General features: G+C 36.7%; 1 protein-coding gene across 1 annotated transcript in view; it reads right to left on the bottom strand.

Annotated features, from left to right (window-relative positions):
* USH2A (Usher syndrome 2A (autosomal recessive, mild)) overlaps positions 1-18,093 on the bottom strand; it is an 813,932-nt gene that overhangs the window by 109,908 nt on the left and 685,931 nt on the right. The window contains exons 58-60 of the mRNA XM_011987398.1: positions 16,031-16,189; positions 14,285-14,447; positions 1,064-1,418 (exon numbers count right to left, since the gene is read on the bottom strand). Of these exons, the coding sequence (XP_011842788.1) occupies positions 1,064-1,418; positions 14,285-14,447; positions 16,031-16,189 (677 nt within the window). The remainder of the gene's footprint in view (positions 1-1,063; positions 1,419-14,284; positions 14,448-16,030; positions 16,190-18,093) is intronic.

Below are 18,093 nucleotides of genomic sequence, written 5' to 3'. Positions count from 1 at the left end.
CTGCAATACAACACAGAACACTCCCTGCGACAAGGACCATCCTGTTTCTGTATCTCCCGTAGATCATGAGGCTATGCTGTACATAAAGAAAGCACTCAGGAGCTACTAGCTGATCAGGTGAACTGAGTTAAGTTGTGGGCCAGAGGAGGCCATCCCTGAAAAAAATCATCAATAAGCTCTAGTGCATGCAATTTTTATGTGTGTGTGTGTGTGTGTGTATGTTTAAATATATATATGTATATACACACACATACATCTATACATACACACATACATACACATACATATATACACATACTACATATATGTGTATATATAGTGCTATATATATTACTAGCTTGTTGGGGAAGTAGAAAATTAAATATTCTATGTAATTTCTTCTGAACCTGATCTCTATGAGGTATGGGGGAAAGCATTACATTATTCCCAGTTAGTATATATGAAAAATGGAAATCAAGAAACTAAATTATTCCCATTTAGGCCAGGTGTGGTGGCTCATGCCTGTAATCCCGGAACTTTGGGAGGCTGAGGCAGGCAGATCACTTGAGGTCGGGAGTTCAAGACTAGCCTGGCCAACATGGCGAAACCCCCTCACTACTAAAAATACAAAAATTAGTTGGGCAGTGGTGGGCACCTGTAATCCCAGCTACTCAACAGGCTGAGGCAGGAGAATTGCTTGAACCCAGGAGGCAGAGGCTGCGGTGAGCTGAGACCACGCCACTGCACTCCAGTCTGGGTGGCAAAATGAAAGCCTGTCTCAAAACAAAATTATTCCAATTTAGTAAATATAGAAAATGGAAATCAGGTAATTTTATGAATAAATAAAATGTATTTATTGGTTTTGAGGTAATCAAAATTAGTTGTGGTCTACAAACTGGTCCCCAAAACTCCTCATACTCAGTTCAGTATCTTATCCCCATGACTACATTGCAACTTTTCACATGTAAAAGATGTTCATATATTTAAGCCCTAAGTGAAGAAAAATGAGAAGTTGGATAAGAAAATTAATTTCAACATATTAACCAGATAATCCACATGTCTGTTATTTTTTCAAGGGTCTTACCATCACTGTGAAAGCATGCACGGTAGGGCTGTTAAATGTTGGATCGTTGGGTTTCTCCTGGTAGACCACACAGTAATGGGAGATAATGCCATTGGGAGATTCTGGCTTTGTCCAATTCAACAGAACTGAATGAGCACTGGTGACTTGAGCCCAAGGAGCTGGAAAATCTTGAGGTGGGGCTTCCAGAGTTCGTGTTAATGACCACAAACTCTCCACGGAACCCTTGGAGTTACAGGCTCTGACCCGATATTCATAGAGCGTGAAAGGTCTCAGGGTGTCTCCTTCATCCGTAAATTCAAGGGCTCCTTCTGACCAGATAAATAAAAGAGACTCCTCTTCAATGCCAGCAGGGCGTCTGAAAGGAAACCAAGCAGGCAACCAGTGACAGCTGTACACTTCAAAACAAAGTTTGTAGCTGGAGTAAAAAAATTTTGTTTAGAATTTGATATCAACTCAACTTTTCAGCTGTTTCTTCCTGGTGTCATAATAAAGAAAAACTAGGTGGAGAAGTACTCCAGTGGCCTAGCTCCTATGATTTTTAAAGTGTAGTTCACACACACACACACACACACACGCACACACACATTTGACTGATTATAAAAGGATGCATATGCTTTATAGAAAACATGGAAAATACAGAAGAAATATAAAAAGCACAAAAGGTGAAACCTCATCCATAATCACATTTTATTACTTTCCAGATGCTTTTGCTGAATAACAAAATACATATGCAATACAAAAAAACATTTAAATGTTTTTTAAAATACAGAAGCATATATTAAGCATTATTAATGCATTTTTGTGTATTTTCTAGATCTGTGTGTGTGTGTGTGTGTGTGTGTGCATGTATGCATGCAGTTATATCGAGGTTTTATTTTTTGCACACCTGGAACCACAGGATATGGAATTAGCAGAGGCTGATATTATTGGGAATCCTTACCCTTCTGTGGTAAATGGATTGCAGCTGGGGTCCCAATGTGTTTGTTTCCCTGTATCCATGCCTTTAGAGAGTATGCTCCTAAACTCACTCTGGGCTTGGCTGTAAGACTTTTTTGGCTAATGGGACAGTAGCAAATATGATGGTTGCAGAGACTTCAAAAGTGTTTGCACATTGAGGATGATCGTTTTGCGGCTCTTAGGACCATAAAATTACTGTTTGAAAAAGCCCAGGCTTGCATAGTGGAAGATGAAGAACTACGAAGGGAAGCCCAGAGTTCCTATTTTCTCTCATGCAGCACAGTGCTCTTTTGCATTTGTTCCCAGGATGTGTAAAAAGTATTTTAAATTCACTTCTTTGATGCCATTTACTTTCTCTTCATTTGAATTTTCTCTTCTATAATTTAAACCATAACCTCTCAAAGTATGAACAATCGTTTCTTATACATCAAGACCACTGTTTTTCTACATTTATTGTTGTTATACATCAACAACTTTATTAAGCACTTTTATATGCCCGTCATTGTATTAAAAACAAGGACAAAAACATGAACACACCCCTTACCTAAAGGAATAGGTAGCTGAGTAGAGGAGCTGGAGCTATGTGCAAATTAATGAAAATAACATGATAAGTAATATAATAGGAATTGGTTTTAGAGTTTTTTGTTTTATTTATTTATTTATTTTATATATTTATTTATTTATTTTGAGACTGGGTCTCACTCTGTCACTCAGGCCGGAGTGCATTGATGCAGTCATGGCTAACTGCAGCCTCAAACTCCTGGGCTCAAGAGATCCTCCTGCCTCAGTCTCCTGAGTAGCCAGGACTATAGATGTGTGCTACTAGGCCTGGCTAACTTTTGAAATTTTTTTGTAGAGATGAGGTCTTGCCATGTTGCCCAGGCTGGTCTTCCTCAAGCAAGCCTCTGACATTGGCCTTCCAAAGTGCTGGGATTACAGGCATGAGCCACCATGTCTGGCCTGCTTTAGAGATCTTTAGAGGACAAAAGTCAAATTCCTTTTAAATGTCTCCCCTAAAACCTGGTAAAATGCAGACTATGACCCCAAAATTCTTTCAACTGCTGAGAATGGGATTGTTTAGGCTCATCTTTAGATTTTGTTGATACAAAACTAGGGCCACATGCATACTCTTTTGGTACTAGATATATATAGCATTAAATATAGAAGTAAGAGAAATGGAATAGTCAGTTGTTGAGACGGCCCTATATATCTGATACTTCATTTGGAACAGTTATTTCCTCATCCAGATGTAAAATCATGATGCAGGTTTGATAGAAAGCGAAGTTCTGGAGGAATTGTGGTCTCTGTGTTCCCAACATTTGAGCCCAGTAAGTGTTCAATACTTTTTTTCAAGTGAAAGGCTAACAGTTGTGTAATCCCATGACTTCTCTGCATCTTTGCCTCTTTTCCATCAGCTATTATTTCCTATCAAGGCAGTATTCTAGGTTGGGGGAGAATGTAATCAAGACATTGACCCTCCTCTTTCAGCTCTCTCTCTAGTTGAGAAGAGAGTGATGAATACATCAATATTTTCCAGGCTGTTAAGAGTATTTAATTAACACACTCTTCAGAAGCTGAAAAATTCACATGCTGCCATATCAGATTAACCAGCTCCATCAAAATGTAAAGGGTTATTAAGACAAAGTAAATGACAGTACCTCTCACAAAAACTCAGAATATGTAAAATCTTTGGCTTTGGGAATCTGATGATCCTCAAGTTGATGAATCATGATGACCTAAGTATGAGCAATGACAAGCGTCCTGCTGGAAGCTATAGAGGCTTCACAGACACCTCTCAGTGACCTGCAATTATGGTTCGGCAGCCCACCTCATTATTGCTCGCTACCATGCGTGGACCAGATTCTGCACTCAGTGAAGGTTTGCAGGGTTTGGCCTTTGTACTTGCTGCAGATATCAGGTACCAGGTGTGTCATTGGGGGAGATCCATTCTAATGAGAGCCGCAGGGCTCATAGCCAAGGACTCCTTTCAGTGATTTTTAAAAAGGTGTTTGCTAGGATCACAATACAGCAAACAAACCTGTGATGGTCTATGGGGAAGTAACATTTTCTATTTTGTCTAGCTTCAGCCTTTCCATGACAATTCAATTAATTTTTATTAAACTCTCATGAATTCCCAAATTGAGATGTAGTCATGGTTTCTGTAAAGCTGACATTCTTAAAAAATGTGCCTAAAATTTGGTTTTTAAATATATATATATATATACTATTTAAAAGATTGAGTATTTTGTTGGTCTCAAGTTTATCCACCAGAAGAATTTAAAGGTGCAGCCTGGTTAAGTATTTCTTATCACTATTGAATTCTTGAAAAATTAATATCGTGGAGAGGTAAATGTCCCATTTGCACTGCTAAAAAACAGAATCTCTTTATGTCTGAATACATTTTGAGCAGAAGTGGTTGAGTAGACCACAATTATTCCTAATCTATTTAAGATTTAGGCATCACCTGTTCATTTAACTGGAAGTGTTTCCTCCTGAGTAGCCTGTGTTTAGAGAAATGACATTTTCAGTTCTCTCTGAATAGCCAAATGGTTATTCTTTGCTCAAGCTCATTTGGGAGATACTTCAGGAATGTATTTTTCCAACTAGAGTTAGTGTAATGTTGCCTAACACTAAGAGGAAAACAAAAATAAGTATAAAAACTAGGAACCATATATTTTTAAAGGCATTCACACTTCTGTGGTCTCAATGTACAATGTTTATAGGAGCTCCTTATTCCTTCTCTCCCCTCCAGCAATTGTCACTGCTTATTTTCAAAAGCAATTAAAACAAAATCCTAGAACCCAATGCACCACAACAATTTTAAGGTTATGAAACTGCCAGCTCCATTCCATGAAGAATATTAAAAATATTCTGAGTTTAAATAGATAATCAGAAACATCTGTAGTCAGAGGAGATAGGTTGGAGGTCCTGGCTCTGCCACTTAGTTCAATGACCTTGGGTGAACTTGCCTCTCTGTGTCCTCTAGTTTCTATTTCATTTTGCAAAGTGGAGTTAACAACCTCATAGTGTACAACAAACCTCTGAAAATTCTTATAAAAATTAAAACATAAAAATCATTGGGTAAAATGTAATGCATGATCTGAATGAAGTTATCTTGGAGATGATGGGCATCTGGCATTGAACAAGGAGGTCATCGCAACAGTTTATATAAGAATAAATGCAAACTCTGAACTAGATTGCTGAGAGGACAAATGGAAACACAGATGATTTACAAAATGCTTTGTGACTGTTGAATCATCCAGTTTTGGTGTGAGCAGACACTCTGTTGCTGAGGGAAGAGACATCACAAACCTTTCAAAAATTTTAAGACTTAGTCCTTTTAAAAATTCTTTAGAGATTTACCATGTAAAATGGCCTATGCTTATCCTTAATTTGCTGATTCTCAAAAGGACTTATCTTTCTGAAATTTCTAGTCCCATGTTATATTCCAGTTATCATCAAATGCTTGACTACAGTTTCTTATATTTCATTGTATTTCATGGTTCCATGGCTTTGGTATCTGCTAATTCTCTGGCAATACTCCTCCCCATCCTCTAGCTTATTCTTTTTTTTTTTTTTTTTTTTTTTTTTGAGACAGATTCTTGCTCTGTCACCCAGGCTGGAGTGCAGTGACACAATCTTAGCTCATTGCACGCTCTGCCACTGGAGTTCATGCCATTCGCCTGTCTCAGCGTCTTGAGTAGCTGGGACTACAGGTGCCCACCACCACACCTGGCTAAATATTTGTACTTTTCAGTAGAGACAGGGTTTCACTGTGTTAACCAGGATGGTCTCGATCTCCTGACCTCATGATCTGCCCGCCTCGGCCTCCCAAAGTTCTGGGAATACAGGCGTGAGCCACTGCACCTGGCCTCTCCTTTTTTCTATAAGCTAATTACAACATCTTTTAAAATTCTAGCCCCATATCACTTTTTCTAGAAAAGCTTTTCTTTACTTTTCTCTCAAATAAGAGTTATCATATCCTATCTGCTATCTCTTTTTTTCTAATTTGTTTTAAGCTACTTTTGCATTGCTACAAAAATACTTGAGGTAGGCTGCTTTTTAAAGAATAGGGATTTAACTGGCTCACAGTTCTGCAGGGTGTACAGAAAGCATGATGCTGGCATCTGCTTATGAGACTCGGGAAGCTTACAATCATGATGGAAGGTGAAGAAGGAGCAAGTGCATCACGTGCAGAGAGCAGGAGCAAGAGAGAGGTGGGTGAGGAGGGGAAGTCCTAGACATTTAAACAACCAGATCTCCCATGGACAAACTGAGCAAGAACTCACTTATCACCAAGGGCATGGTGCTAAACCATTCATAAGGGATCTGACCCTATTATGAAATCACCTCCCACTAGGCCCCATCTGCAACATTGGGAATCTGTTTTTAGCATGAGATTTAGAGAGGACAAACATACAAACTATATTATTCCACCACTGGCCTCCCAAATCTCATCTCTTTCTCACATTTCAAAATGAAATCATGTCTTCCCAATAGTTCCCCAAAGTTTTAACTGATTATAGCATTAACTCAAAAGTCCAAAGTCTCAAGTACCAAGTCCAAAATCTCATCTGGAGACTTATCTCCTTTCACCTATAAGCCTGTAAAATCAAAACAAGTTATTTACTTCCAAGATACAATGTGGGCACAGGTATTGGGTAAACATTCTCATTGCAAAAGGGAGAAATTGGCTAAAAGAAAGGGGCTATAGGGCCCATACAAGTCTGAGACCTGGTAGGAAGACATTAAACCTTAAAGCTCCAAAATAATCTCCATTAACTCCATGTCCCACTCCAGGACACACTGCTGCAAGCACTAGGCTCCTAAGGCTTTGGGTAGCTTCACCCCTGTGGTTTTGCAGAATGCAGCCCCTGTGGCTGCTCTCACACATTGGAGTCGGATGCGTATGGCTTTTTTCAGGATTCAAGCTGTCCATGGTTTCTGGGACCTAGAGAGAAGTGGCCCCCTTCCAACAACTCCATCAGACAGTGCCCTGATGGAGACTCTGTATGGTGACTCCAATACCACACTTGCCCTCTGTACTGCCCTAGTAAAGTTTCTTTGTGAGGGCTTCACCCCTGTGGCAGGCTTCTGCCTGGGCACCCAGGCTTTCTCATATATCCTCTGAAATCTAGGGGGAAGTTGCCAAGGGCTCCTTCATGCCTGCATTCTGTGCATCTGCTAACTTAACACTACACAGCACCTACCTGCAATGTATCTGAGGCCCTTTGAGCTGCAGCTGCAGCAAGAGTAGTCAGGACATGGGGAACAGTTCCCAAGCCTACATAGGGCAGCAGAGCTCTGGGCCTGGCCCTCAAAACCATTCTTTCCTCCTAGGCCTCTGGGCCTGTGTTGAGAGGGGCTGCCTGTAAGATCTCTGAAATGCCTTCTAGGCCTTTTCCCTATTATCTTGAATATTAACACTTGGCTACCTTATAGTCATGCTAGTCTCTCTTGAAAGTGGTCACTCCACTGTCTGCTTGGATTCGGTCTCTATCACAGGGCCAGGCTGCAAATTTTGTGAACTTTTACTCTCTGTTTCCCTTTTACATAAAAGTTCCACCTTTGAATCATTCCTTTGCTCTCTATCTGATTTTAGGCTGTTAGAAACAGCCAGACAAAGTCTTGAATGCTGCTTTGTTGTTTAGAAATATCTTCCACCAGTACCCTAGGTTATTACTCTCAAGTTCTCACTTTCACAAATCCCTGGGGCATGGATATAATGGAGCCTAGTTGTACGCTAGGGCATAACAAGGGTGACCTTTACTCTAGTTCTCAATTATTTGCATCTCAAACCTCATTAGCCGGGTCTTCACTGTCCGTATTTCTATCAGCATTTTGGTGAGAACTATTTAACCAGTCTCCAAGTAGTTCCAAATTTTCCCTCACCTTCTTCTGAGCCCTCCCAATTCCTTCAACCCCTGCCCTTTACCCAGCTCCAAAGTCACTTCCACATTTTCAGGTATCTTTATAGCAACACCCTACTTCTGGTATCAATTTTCTGTATTAGGCTGTTTTTGTGTTGCAGTAAAGAAGTACCCTGGGAGCAGGTGATTGCAGTATGCAATTTTTCCACCATTTGGAAAACCAGCTTAATTTCATGCTTCCTCCTCCAGACAACTGCACCAGTGGCAGGTGCTCCTCCTTAACTGTCTGAGTCCCAGCTTCATAGGCACCCTCCTCTATGCATTTACATTTTAATAATTCTAACAACTCCCCTTTGTTCCCTCAGTTCTAAAGGTGCTAGCTGTTTCCTGTAGTTGCTACCTCCATGATACCTTAGAGTTCTCTTTTTATGCTTTTAGTTACCTAGTTAACAAATTTATAACTTCTTACTAATTATTTATATTAAATTCCATCTGTTAAAGTAAGTAGTATGGTTCCTCTTTCTTGATCAGACTTTGATTATTACAGAAAGTGATGGTGATGTTCACACGAAGAAAGAAATAGGAAAATCGGAAAGAGTGATGATAGATTTGCATCTGGGCTCACAAAATTTATTATTTTGTCTTTAGTAGACCATATGATATATTGATTATAAAAATTAATAAGAAAACACAGATGAACAAAAGCAGAAGTATTTAAAAGAGTCACCAGTAGCCTAATATTTGGAGATAAGCACTGCTAGCATTATTTTGGTGTTTAACATTCCAGACATTTTTTATATACATATACATGTAAAAAATATACTGTATATTTAAAGGAAAACAGAATCCTACCAGGCATGCTGTTATGCACCCTGCTACTTTTATAACCATGAACCTCTTTCCTTGACTTTAAATGTACATCTACAACTGCCAGATAGGTTTATCTTTCTAAAGCATGGCTTTGGACAACATATCTAGGATAACTTTCTATTTTTATCATGCTTCACATTTAACAGTAATTTCACACATGTTATTTCCTTTAATTCTTACAGAATTCCAAGAGGTTAATTATTTTTTATATTCACTATCTTCTCTTCACATAAAAATGGAAAATTAGGGAACACAGTGACTTGCCTAAGGTCACATAACTAGTAAGTGTTAGAGCCAGGCCCTGGAAGTCATATTTTCTGATTAAAAATGCCACATTCTTTCCACTATATTACATCGCTTCTCTATTTACCCCCTAAACCTTCAGCAGGTCACATTGCCTCTGAATAAAAAACCTAAACTCCTTAGATCCAAAATCTGTCATTAAGCTGATCTTCTAAATGTCCCCTACTAATAGCAATGACTCCAGTCAAACCTGACCATTCCTTGAATCCTATGCTTATGTGTTAGAAATTTTGCTTATTCTATTTATTTTATTCACTTATGATGTCTTCACCATCAGGCCCTGCTTGTTAAAATCCCTATTTACCTCAAGGGAAACAGAATACAAAGTCCTAAAATGAACCCGATGCACATGGGAATTTTGTATGAGTGACATTTCAAATCAGTGGATTATGAAATAATGTTGATGAACTAGTTAGCATTTTATAAGAAATGAATTCTTACCTAATTTCCTATAACAATATTCATTCTGTATTTAGAAATAAGGAGTAGAGCCATAAAAGTGCTGGAAGAAACAATTAATGTGTTATTTTTAATATGATCATTAAAAGGAGACTTTCTTTAATGTGGAAAGAATATAGACAATAAGAAATAATCCAGTAGAAAATTAGTCTAAGAATTTATAATATATTATACACACCCCTCCCAAATAGAAGATAAATATTTTAAGTAAATGAACAATCTCACTTATAATGATCAAAACTTGAATTAAAACAACAAAAATGTGTGACTTAAAATATTGAGCTGACAGATTTGGAAGATTGACTCTGTATTAAAAGTTTTCAGGATTAGAAATTCTTACATAAAATATTTGGAAGGCAACTTAGGAATACTCAACAATTTTAAATGCACAAGAAGTTGACCCAGTACTTCTAGTACTAAGAATAATTCTCTGTATACTTACTGTAAGAATATTTATTAGATAATTGCTGTGGTAACGAAAACTTGAAAATCACCTATCTTGCCATCGCCAGGGTACTGGCTAAATAATATATGATACACATCCATATAACAGAATATTGATGAATCATTAAAAGAAATTAGGTGTGTATGTGTGCAGAACAATATGGACAATATAATTCTTTTTATGAAGAAGAAAATACAAATAGAAAACATTAATGTTAATATATTAAAATTAATCATGTTACTTCTATTAGTGAAAATTATGTATGCCATGAGTAAATCATAAGAATGAATAATAACCTTGGTAATCTTCTCTACTGTTAAAACATTTTTTCCAACAAATGTATTTTTCTTACAATTTAAATAGTCATTAAATCTTTATTTTATAAGGCCTAGTCTCAATAACATCAACTTGATGAAGTGTTCCATGAATATTCTAGACAGAGAATTCTTCTCTAAAGTTTCTGGTAAATATTTCTTTTTTCCAATATATATTTTATGCTTTCGTTTGTTTATTTAGCTTGTCTTCTATCTCCCACTGTAGTGAAGATCATTGGTGAAAGGGATTAGGTCTCATAGATCTTTGTGTCTCTCTCAGTAGATATGTACATGTATGGACAGATGGATGTCTGTCTTCTGTCTATCTGTATCTGTCTACATAAATATTCATATCTATATCCATCTTTCCACCCAATACAAATTGAATTACATCAAAATTCCTTTGCCTTTGATTCAATGCTCGTCTTTTCTTAGTTAACTCAATCAGCTTAATTATCCATTTTATAAATTGTTTTCACTTTCCTACTTTGAAAACCTTTTTATATCATACAGTCTTGAAAACTATTTCAGATTTTATCCTTTAAAATATTACTAAATACTCATAAGGAAGTGCCATCATTTGTTTCTATTTGTACAGTGTTTACAGGGTGTTTGTATATAGTTTTGCCTTTCAATGTACATTGATCAAATCTTTTTATTTATTTAAAGAGAAAGCTCATGAGAATAATAAACCCTATGAAATTTGGTTTCTGTTAAAATTAAAACTCCTAATGGGAGGAGATTATTTTATTACACGTATTGTAAAGTCTCAATTTAATGTGTTTGATGGATTTTGTAGGTGAAAGTGATGAGATTTTTGCCACTTGCAAGATTACAGATATAAAATAAAGGGGGAATACTGAAGAATCACTATTATACAAGCCAAACTCATTGAGAGGAGGAAGCAGATGTCCAAGATAGTCTTGTCTATATGTGGTCAACAAACAGATTGCAAAACACTAACTTAAATGTTGGTCTCTATTCTTTACAAAATTTTTTGTAGCAAATCTTTTGTTGTGACTTATGTATAGTCAACAAAGTAGCTTAAATTAACAGATAAAAATAAGCAGAGGGAATCATATTAATAGCTTGTTCTTACTAGGTTACTTTGTTTTGTTTTTGAAATTATAGACATCTTCTATCTTTATTAGGGCAGACGCTTTTTAATAGGATAATATTTAGGTTATTTTGTTTTGTTTTTGAAGTCATAAACATCTTCTGTCTTTATTAGGTCAGATATTTTTAATAGGATAATATCTAGAGGAAATATTTAAACAATAAAGGATAGTTACAGAAGAGAAAATGATTCAGGGGCTTGGTGAGAAAAAAGTGGCAAACATTTTCAAATGAGATTTACAAGTGGGCTTCCTGCAAGTTAATAAAAATATCTGCATAGGCCAAACCCCATCTTTGGTTTGAGCTAAATGTACTTCCTTTGGTGCCGATAGAAGAAAGAGAAGGCCAATGATGAAGCTGAAATTACATGCCATAACCTCCTCAGAAATACTGCAGGCTGGTGGCTATAACTATATAAAGGGCTCTGTGTAGTCTCAGAATGAAAAAGAACTATGTGTCTCCATTCTATTTCTGTCCTTACAAATTTCTGATTTTTTTTTTTTGCAGCTATCTAAGAAAAATTTGATATTGTTGTTGTCTAAGCACATTTAAACTTCAGCTGAAATAACTGCCAAGTGATTCATGCCTATGTAGGTGAATATAACGATTGTATCTGGAGCCCCAGTGCGCCATTTTCATTTCACTTTAAATAAAAAACAAAATGTATCTATGTCAGTCAGTGCCCTTCTGCTGTACTCAGAGGTATCAAACAGGCTACAATTATGATTGTGAAGTGATTGTGTCACATTGGAGGAAGGTTTATTGCTTTTGAGTCTGCTAGGCAGTAACACATTCTGTTTCATATTACTCTTTATATCATTGTTTGGCTGTGACTAGAATAATCAGATGCCATCAAATGCTGTCAAATTCAATTTACAGTATTTTTCATTGAAGCGGGCTTTCTGCATTATATTTCCTGTTTTGCCTCTCTATAGCTGCCATGGAATAGTCACTGTAATCATGAGCTTTATTTACAAAACTAACAGAGTGAAGCCACGTCCTAGTCTATAACAGATACTTTATTTCCCTTTATTCTGAATAGGAATTTGATGTGCTTTTCTCATGCAATTATCATTAAGTAGATGAAAGAAAACTGTCTCAAAAGGGTGGGCATTTTAGAGCCTGCACTAATGTGCTTAGCGTACAATGTAAATTCACATTAGCCATTTTTACATGCTCATGTGTATTTGAATCAGAAATATTATTCTTCAGATTAATGTTTGCTGAGAAGAAATTTGGCTTGCTCATTTTTGGTAATGTCATTTACATAACCAGAAATGCAATAATATTTTCTCCTTTTGTAATTTTTTCTATAAGCCCTTAGCTCATCACTGAAGACTGATCTGAATCAAAGGATTTCAATATCTACAGTTATAAGAGGAGCCTAAGTAAGTTTCACTAAGTTTCCAGGGCAGAGGACCAAATAAGGGAAGGCCTGAGGTTGCTGGACACACTAACAAAGGATGTTGAAGAGGTGCGGGGTATGAGGGTCTGAGAGGAAAGGTGTTCTGCTTTGTACACTCAAAGGAAATACATTGGTTTCAGAATGGGATTGGGTTTCTCAATCTGCAAATCCTGTATGTCTACCAATGATTGTGTTTTCTGTCTTAAGTAGCAAGCCATCAGTTGACAGGTTATTTGCCCTCTTGGCTCTTTGCATTGTACTTTCTACTCCCCTCCCTCTCACTTTCTCTATTTTTTCTCTTCTTCTCACCCTACCTACATCTCTCCCTCATGCTCCTCCTTTGCCTGCTCCTTCTCCTTCTCATTCATTATTTATTTAAAGAATACATTAATTTCAAGCAATGTTCATGTTGATCAGGTGAAGACTAGATCAGAGAGCAAAATATCCTTCAAACCAAAATGTTCATGGTCTATCTCTCTCTTCCACTATTTTCTCTCTCTCTCTCAATCTCTCTTTGTCTCTCTCTCTTTCCTCAATCTTTCTCTTCCTCTCTTCCCTATTCTCTCTTTATTTTAGGTAGGTACACTCAATAAATTCTGCACATGATGGAACAAGCTGCTATAACACCATCTAACCAGTGGAGTGGAGGCTTATTAAAACAGAAGGAAAACTGGAGAGGAGAGCCCCTTTTTCTGCTTATGAAAAGCACCGTCTTTGGAGGAGGAGAAAAACCTTTTTAATCTCTGCATAATAAGTAATGAGAAATATTAGAATTCTTGTCTTGTATCTGGTTTCCTCTCTGGAAAGACTATGTTTTCTTGGTCAAGCAGTGGTCCCCAACCTTTTTGGCACCAGGGACTGGTTTTGTGGAAGACAATTTTTCCACACACTGGTGCGGTGCAGTTAGAGGGTATGGTTTCAAGATGAAATTATTCCAATCAGATCATCAGGCATTAGATTCTGACAAGGAAGGCACAACCTAGATCTCCCACACACGCAGTTCACAATAGGGTTTGCACTTCTATGAGAAACTAATGCCACCACTAATCTGACAGGAGGTGAAGCTCAGGTGGTAATGCTTGCTCACCGGCCACTCACCTGCTGTGTGGCCTGGTTCCTAATGGGCCACGGACTCTGTGGCCTGGGGGTTAGGAACCCCTGCTTTAGAGGGCTGTTCTGTCCCATCACTAAATATAAGTCTATGTGGGCTATAAGGTCTCAGTTTTCAAACAGATCCAAAATGTTTTATGGTAGTTATGACTTTTTTCCTTGGTTAATTTGTAAAAGTTTGAGCACCAATCTCAGTCCCCACTGTTAGGTACTACAAACAAACAAACAAAACAAACAAATAAAAAACTCACAAAAACAAAACATGAATTCCCATTCATGCTCTTATGGAAATATAAAACACACTTGATTCTGCCGCGTTGGAGCAGTACACATTCTTAAATAACTAAAAATAATAGTAACAGCCAATCTTACCTGTAAATAAAGTAGTTGATGATGATTCCATTTGGTTTTTCAGGTGGCATCCATTTAATCTGTATGCAAGCTGACCCCAGTGCCTTAAGAGCAGGAGAATTAAGATCCATTGGGGCTGCTTCAGGTGTTTTGACAAACATCCTACTGCTAACTCCACAACTTCCTTGAAAATAAATTGAGGTCCTCAGTAATTTTTTCAAGCAAGGAAAAGAGCTACATATTCATATAGAAGGGTACTGATATCATGAAAATTATTTTTACCTGTGCTTTTGCATATATACTTGTACATGTGTTTCAGATAAATTTTTATGGGATGTGAACATTTAAATAGAAAATCATTTTTAGAAAACCCATTAATTAGCCACATATTTACATAGACATAAACAATAAGGCATATTCTTGTCTGAGCTCAAGATTCTCTATTTATTGTAGTCATTCTAACCAGAAAGTGATAATGCACTTGAATTTCACAAGTGTTTGTGTGGCCTACACATCTTGTATGCTTTTAATAATATTTTATTTTGCCAATATTTTAAACTTATGGACATTATTCAAACACACAAGAATCAAACAATTTATTTGAAGGATATTGTACCTCCATTGCACAGTTTCAGGGACACGGAGATGCAGATGTTGACTTGCACTTAAATCAATAAAACATTAATTTAAAATTATTTTCATGTTTATCAGGTGAAGACAGATCAGAGCAAGCAATATCCCTCAAACAAAAATGCCATAGTCCATTTTTTAGAGAAAAGTGGACAAATCAACTAGCAATTTCTGATGAGTTCAGCATAGCAAAATTGCAGACTCATAATTCTAACCAACTCCATGAGAACTAGCACTATGTGGAAAGAGAAATTCCTAAGGACATTCAATACAGGAGTTTTAACTGCACATCGAGTCTGATAAATTTCTTTAAGGTGAAGCAAAATGTTTTGTATATTAAGGTGAGTTACATACTTTATTTAGCAAATGAGTGTTATATGTTATAAAGCACGTATGATGACATCACATATATCATGTTACATATGATATACACATATATAATATATATAATATATCCATATCTGTTAGTTTATACTTAATTTAAAAGAGATAAATAAAATAATGTATACCTCTCTTGATTCCCTGTTCTCCCATCCTAAATCTCAGTTTATGTTTAGCTATTTATCCATTTGGAGAGAGAAAGGAAATAGGGGAGGCTTTTCTTTAACACAACACAGATACATGAAAATTTCACTGACCACAGCCTAAACCATGAAATACAAGGTGATAGTTTGTATACATGAAGTAGGGTTCAAGGAAGCACTATAAAATATGCACGATTCATTTGGGTATAATTCAACTTTTAAATAACTTCTCACTTCCTCCTCCTGGATAAAATTTAAATAAAGCCAAGGTAAATATATTTTCTGTGAAATTTTTGGAATACTCATTTGTGTTTTATATTACCAGAGACTCCTTTATGTGAGCTAGGTGTTTTTCTTTCAAAGGGCCTTATAAAACAAGACTTTGCAAAACCACCATTTTAATATATTTAAATATTCATGATTTAATGTGCAGAAATGCATAATGCTTCACTCGATGCCAGACTGTGATTTTTCTGGGTAAACAGTCCACTACAAATAAGAAATGAGAAGTTAGTCTTTGTATTTGGACTGAGAATCTATTCCTTTTTAATGAAATTTTTTAATGAAATACTTTTTCATAAACACCCAGGCCAAATGTCTGAAAGACTTTCACCATTTTGACATGCTTGTATCCTTATCTCATACTGTGTGAATGGAGCCAAATTTTCCAGAAGGGTGGATTGGTGATGACCAACGGAGAAGGCCAGAGGTATTACACTTCCATCATTGAGTAAGACATTGTACTCCACAGGAATTTTGGGGATGAGGATCCCTTTAAAGAGAGAGAGAGAGAGAACATAAACAAATTATATATGTACACACACACACATATATATATACGTATGTATGTATACATATAATACAGAATGGGCAACAAATGTTTGTCTCTTAAAAATAATGTCTATTTAAAATTTTGTAATTGAGGCCGGGCATGGTGGCTCATGCCTGTAATCCCAGCACTTTGGGAGGTCGAGGTGGGTGGATCATGATGTCAGGAGATCGAGACCATCCTGGCCAACATGGTGAAACCCTGTCTATACTAAAAATACAGAAATTAGCCGGTCATGGTGGTGTGTGCCTGTAATCCTAGCTACTTGGGAGGCTGAGGCAGGAGAATCGCTTGAACTCAGGAGGCAGAGGTTGCAGTGAGCTGAGATCGTGCCACTGTACTCTAGTCTGGGTGACAGAGTGAGACTCCGTCTCAAAAAAAAAAAAAGTTGTAATTGAAAAATAAATTACTTCTTACTATAGCAATTAAAAGCTGCATAAAAGTTAAGTTGGGAAATATTAGACTGTGTATTCCAAAAGTAAGAAATGTGCATAATCGCATAATCTATTTTTAAAAGTGTAATATTTCTATTTAAAAGTATACTCTATTGGCAAATAAAAATGAAGGCACATTTCACTTAAAACATATAAGGCAATTATGCTGTCATATATTTTTTCTAGGCTTACTTACTTTTAAAGTTCATAAAAAACAACACCGATTTTGCTTGTGACAATAATTTTTCTGTCGAGCATTGTGTATGCCTCCTATCTGATATGGATCCTTGACATAACAGCCCATAAAATATCCAAATCATGGTCTACCTAGAGAATTCCCAGTGCATTAATTATTGGGCCAGGACAGTTCACTGTCAGTGAGACTTATGGCCCTAAATACATAGAAAATTTGGGTTCAATCATTGCCATTTTTCACCATTCCTTCCTAAAGAAAGCAGGTCTTGTCAGTTTAGCCTCATCAAAATCTATTTATATAATTAAATGCTTGTTAAGTTTTATTTGGTCGTGAACAACAGGCATACTTTCTCAAGGACAGGATATGAGTTTTGAATGAAGAATATAATGAAATTTCCTATTACATTTTCTCCTTGATCTGAGAGTTTTTAACATTTATGAGTTTAGTTACTTACTTCTGTAGTACCTACATAAGTCTATCTTTACTCTAGAAACAGTGGAATCTACAGATAACATTACTGAGAAAGCACAGGACTCAATGACCTAAGAGAGATGAAGTCTAAGGAATGAAATGTGGTTTTGCTTTTTATAGATGTGGCCTCTATATTTACCGAGTGGAAGGGCTGGTACAAACCAAAGATGCTCAGGATTTTGTGTAGGATAGATGAAAAAGAGGTGTCTGAAGGAGATATTGATCATCTTCGGAAGTACTGATCAATTGCTTCCTCAGGAAAGGTGCTAGATTGCGTAAAATTTGGCAACCTAGACTGAGAATGTTTATTTTAAATTTAGAGCATCATGGCTAAACTATCTGGAACATTTATTCTAGTAGCTTAAACTACTAACATTCTATCATTGATTCCTAAACTCTTATTTCTAGCTTTCTATCTTTCCTGTGTTACAGCTTTGTATTTTCAACAGCCTACTAGGCATTTCTCCATGGATATTCCTCAGAGGCTATAATCTCAACAAGTCTAAAACAGAGCTAGCTATATTTTCCACTCCCAAGCCTGTTCTTTTTCCTAGGTTTCCTCTTTTGGTAAGTCATAATACCATCTTCCCATTTTCCTAGGATGGAAATCTTAGAGTAAGACTTTTAGAGTGGATCCTGCCTTCTTCACTCTCAAACTCAAGTGACTACTAAATTTCATCGATTATTTCTTTGAGAAATTTGGGCTTTATATATAATCAGCAACAAGGAGACTTTGCAGGTATCAA

Source organism: Mandrillus leucophaeus, unplaced genomic scaffold, assembly GCF_000951045.1.
Source record: "Mandrillus leucophaeus isolate KB7577 unplaced genomic scaffold, Mleu.le_1.0 Scaffold309, whole genome shotgun sequence".
NCBI lineage: Eukaryota > Metazoa > Chordata > Mammalia > Primates > Cercopithecidae > Mandrillus > Mandrillus leucophaeus.
The sequence above is the reverse complement of the archived record's forward strand: the minus strand, read 5'-3'. Positions and strand labels throughout refer to the sequence as shown.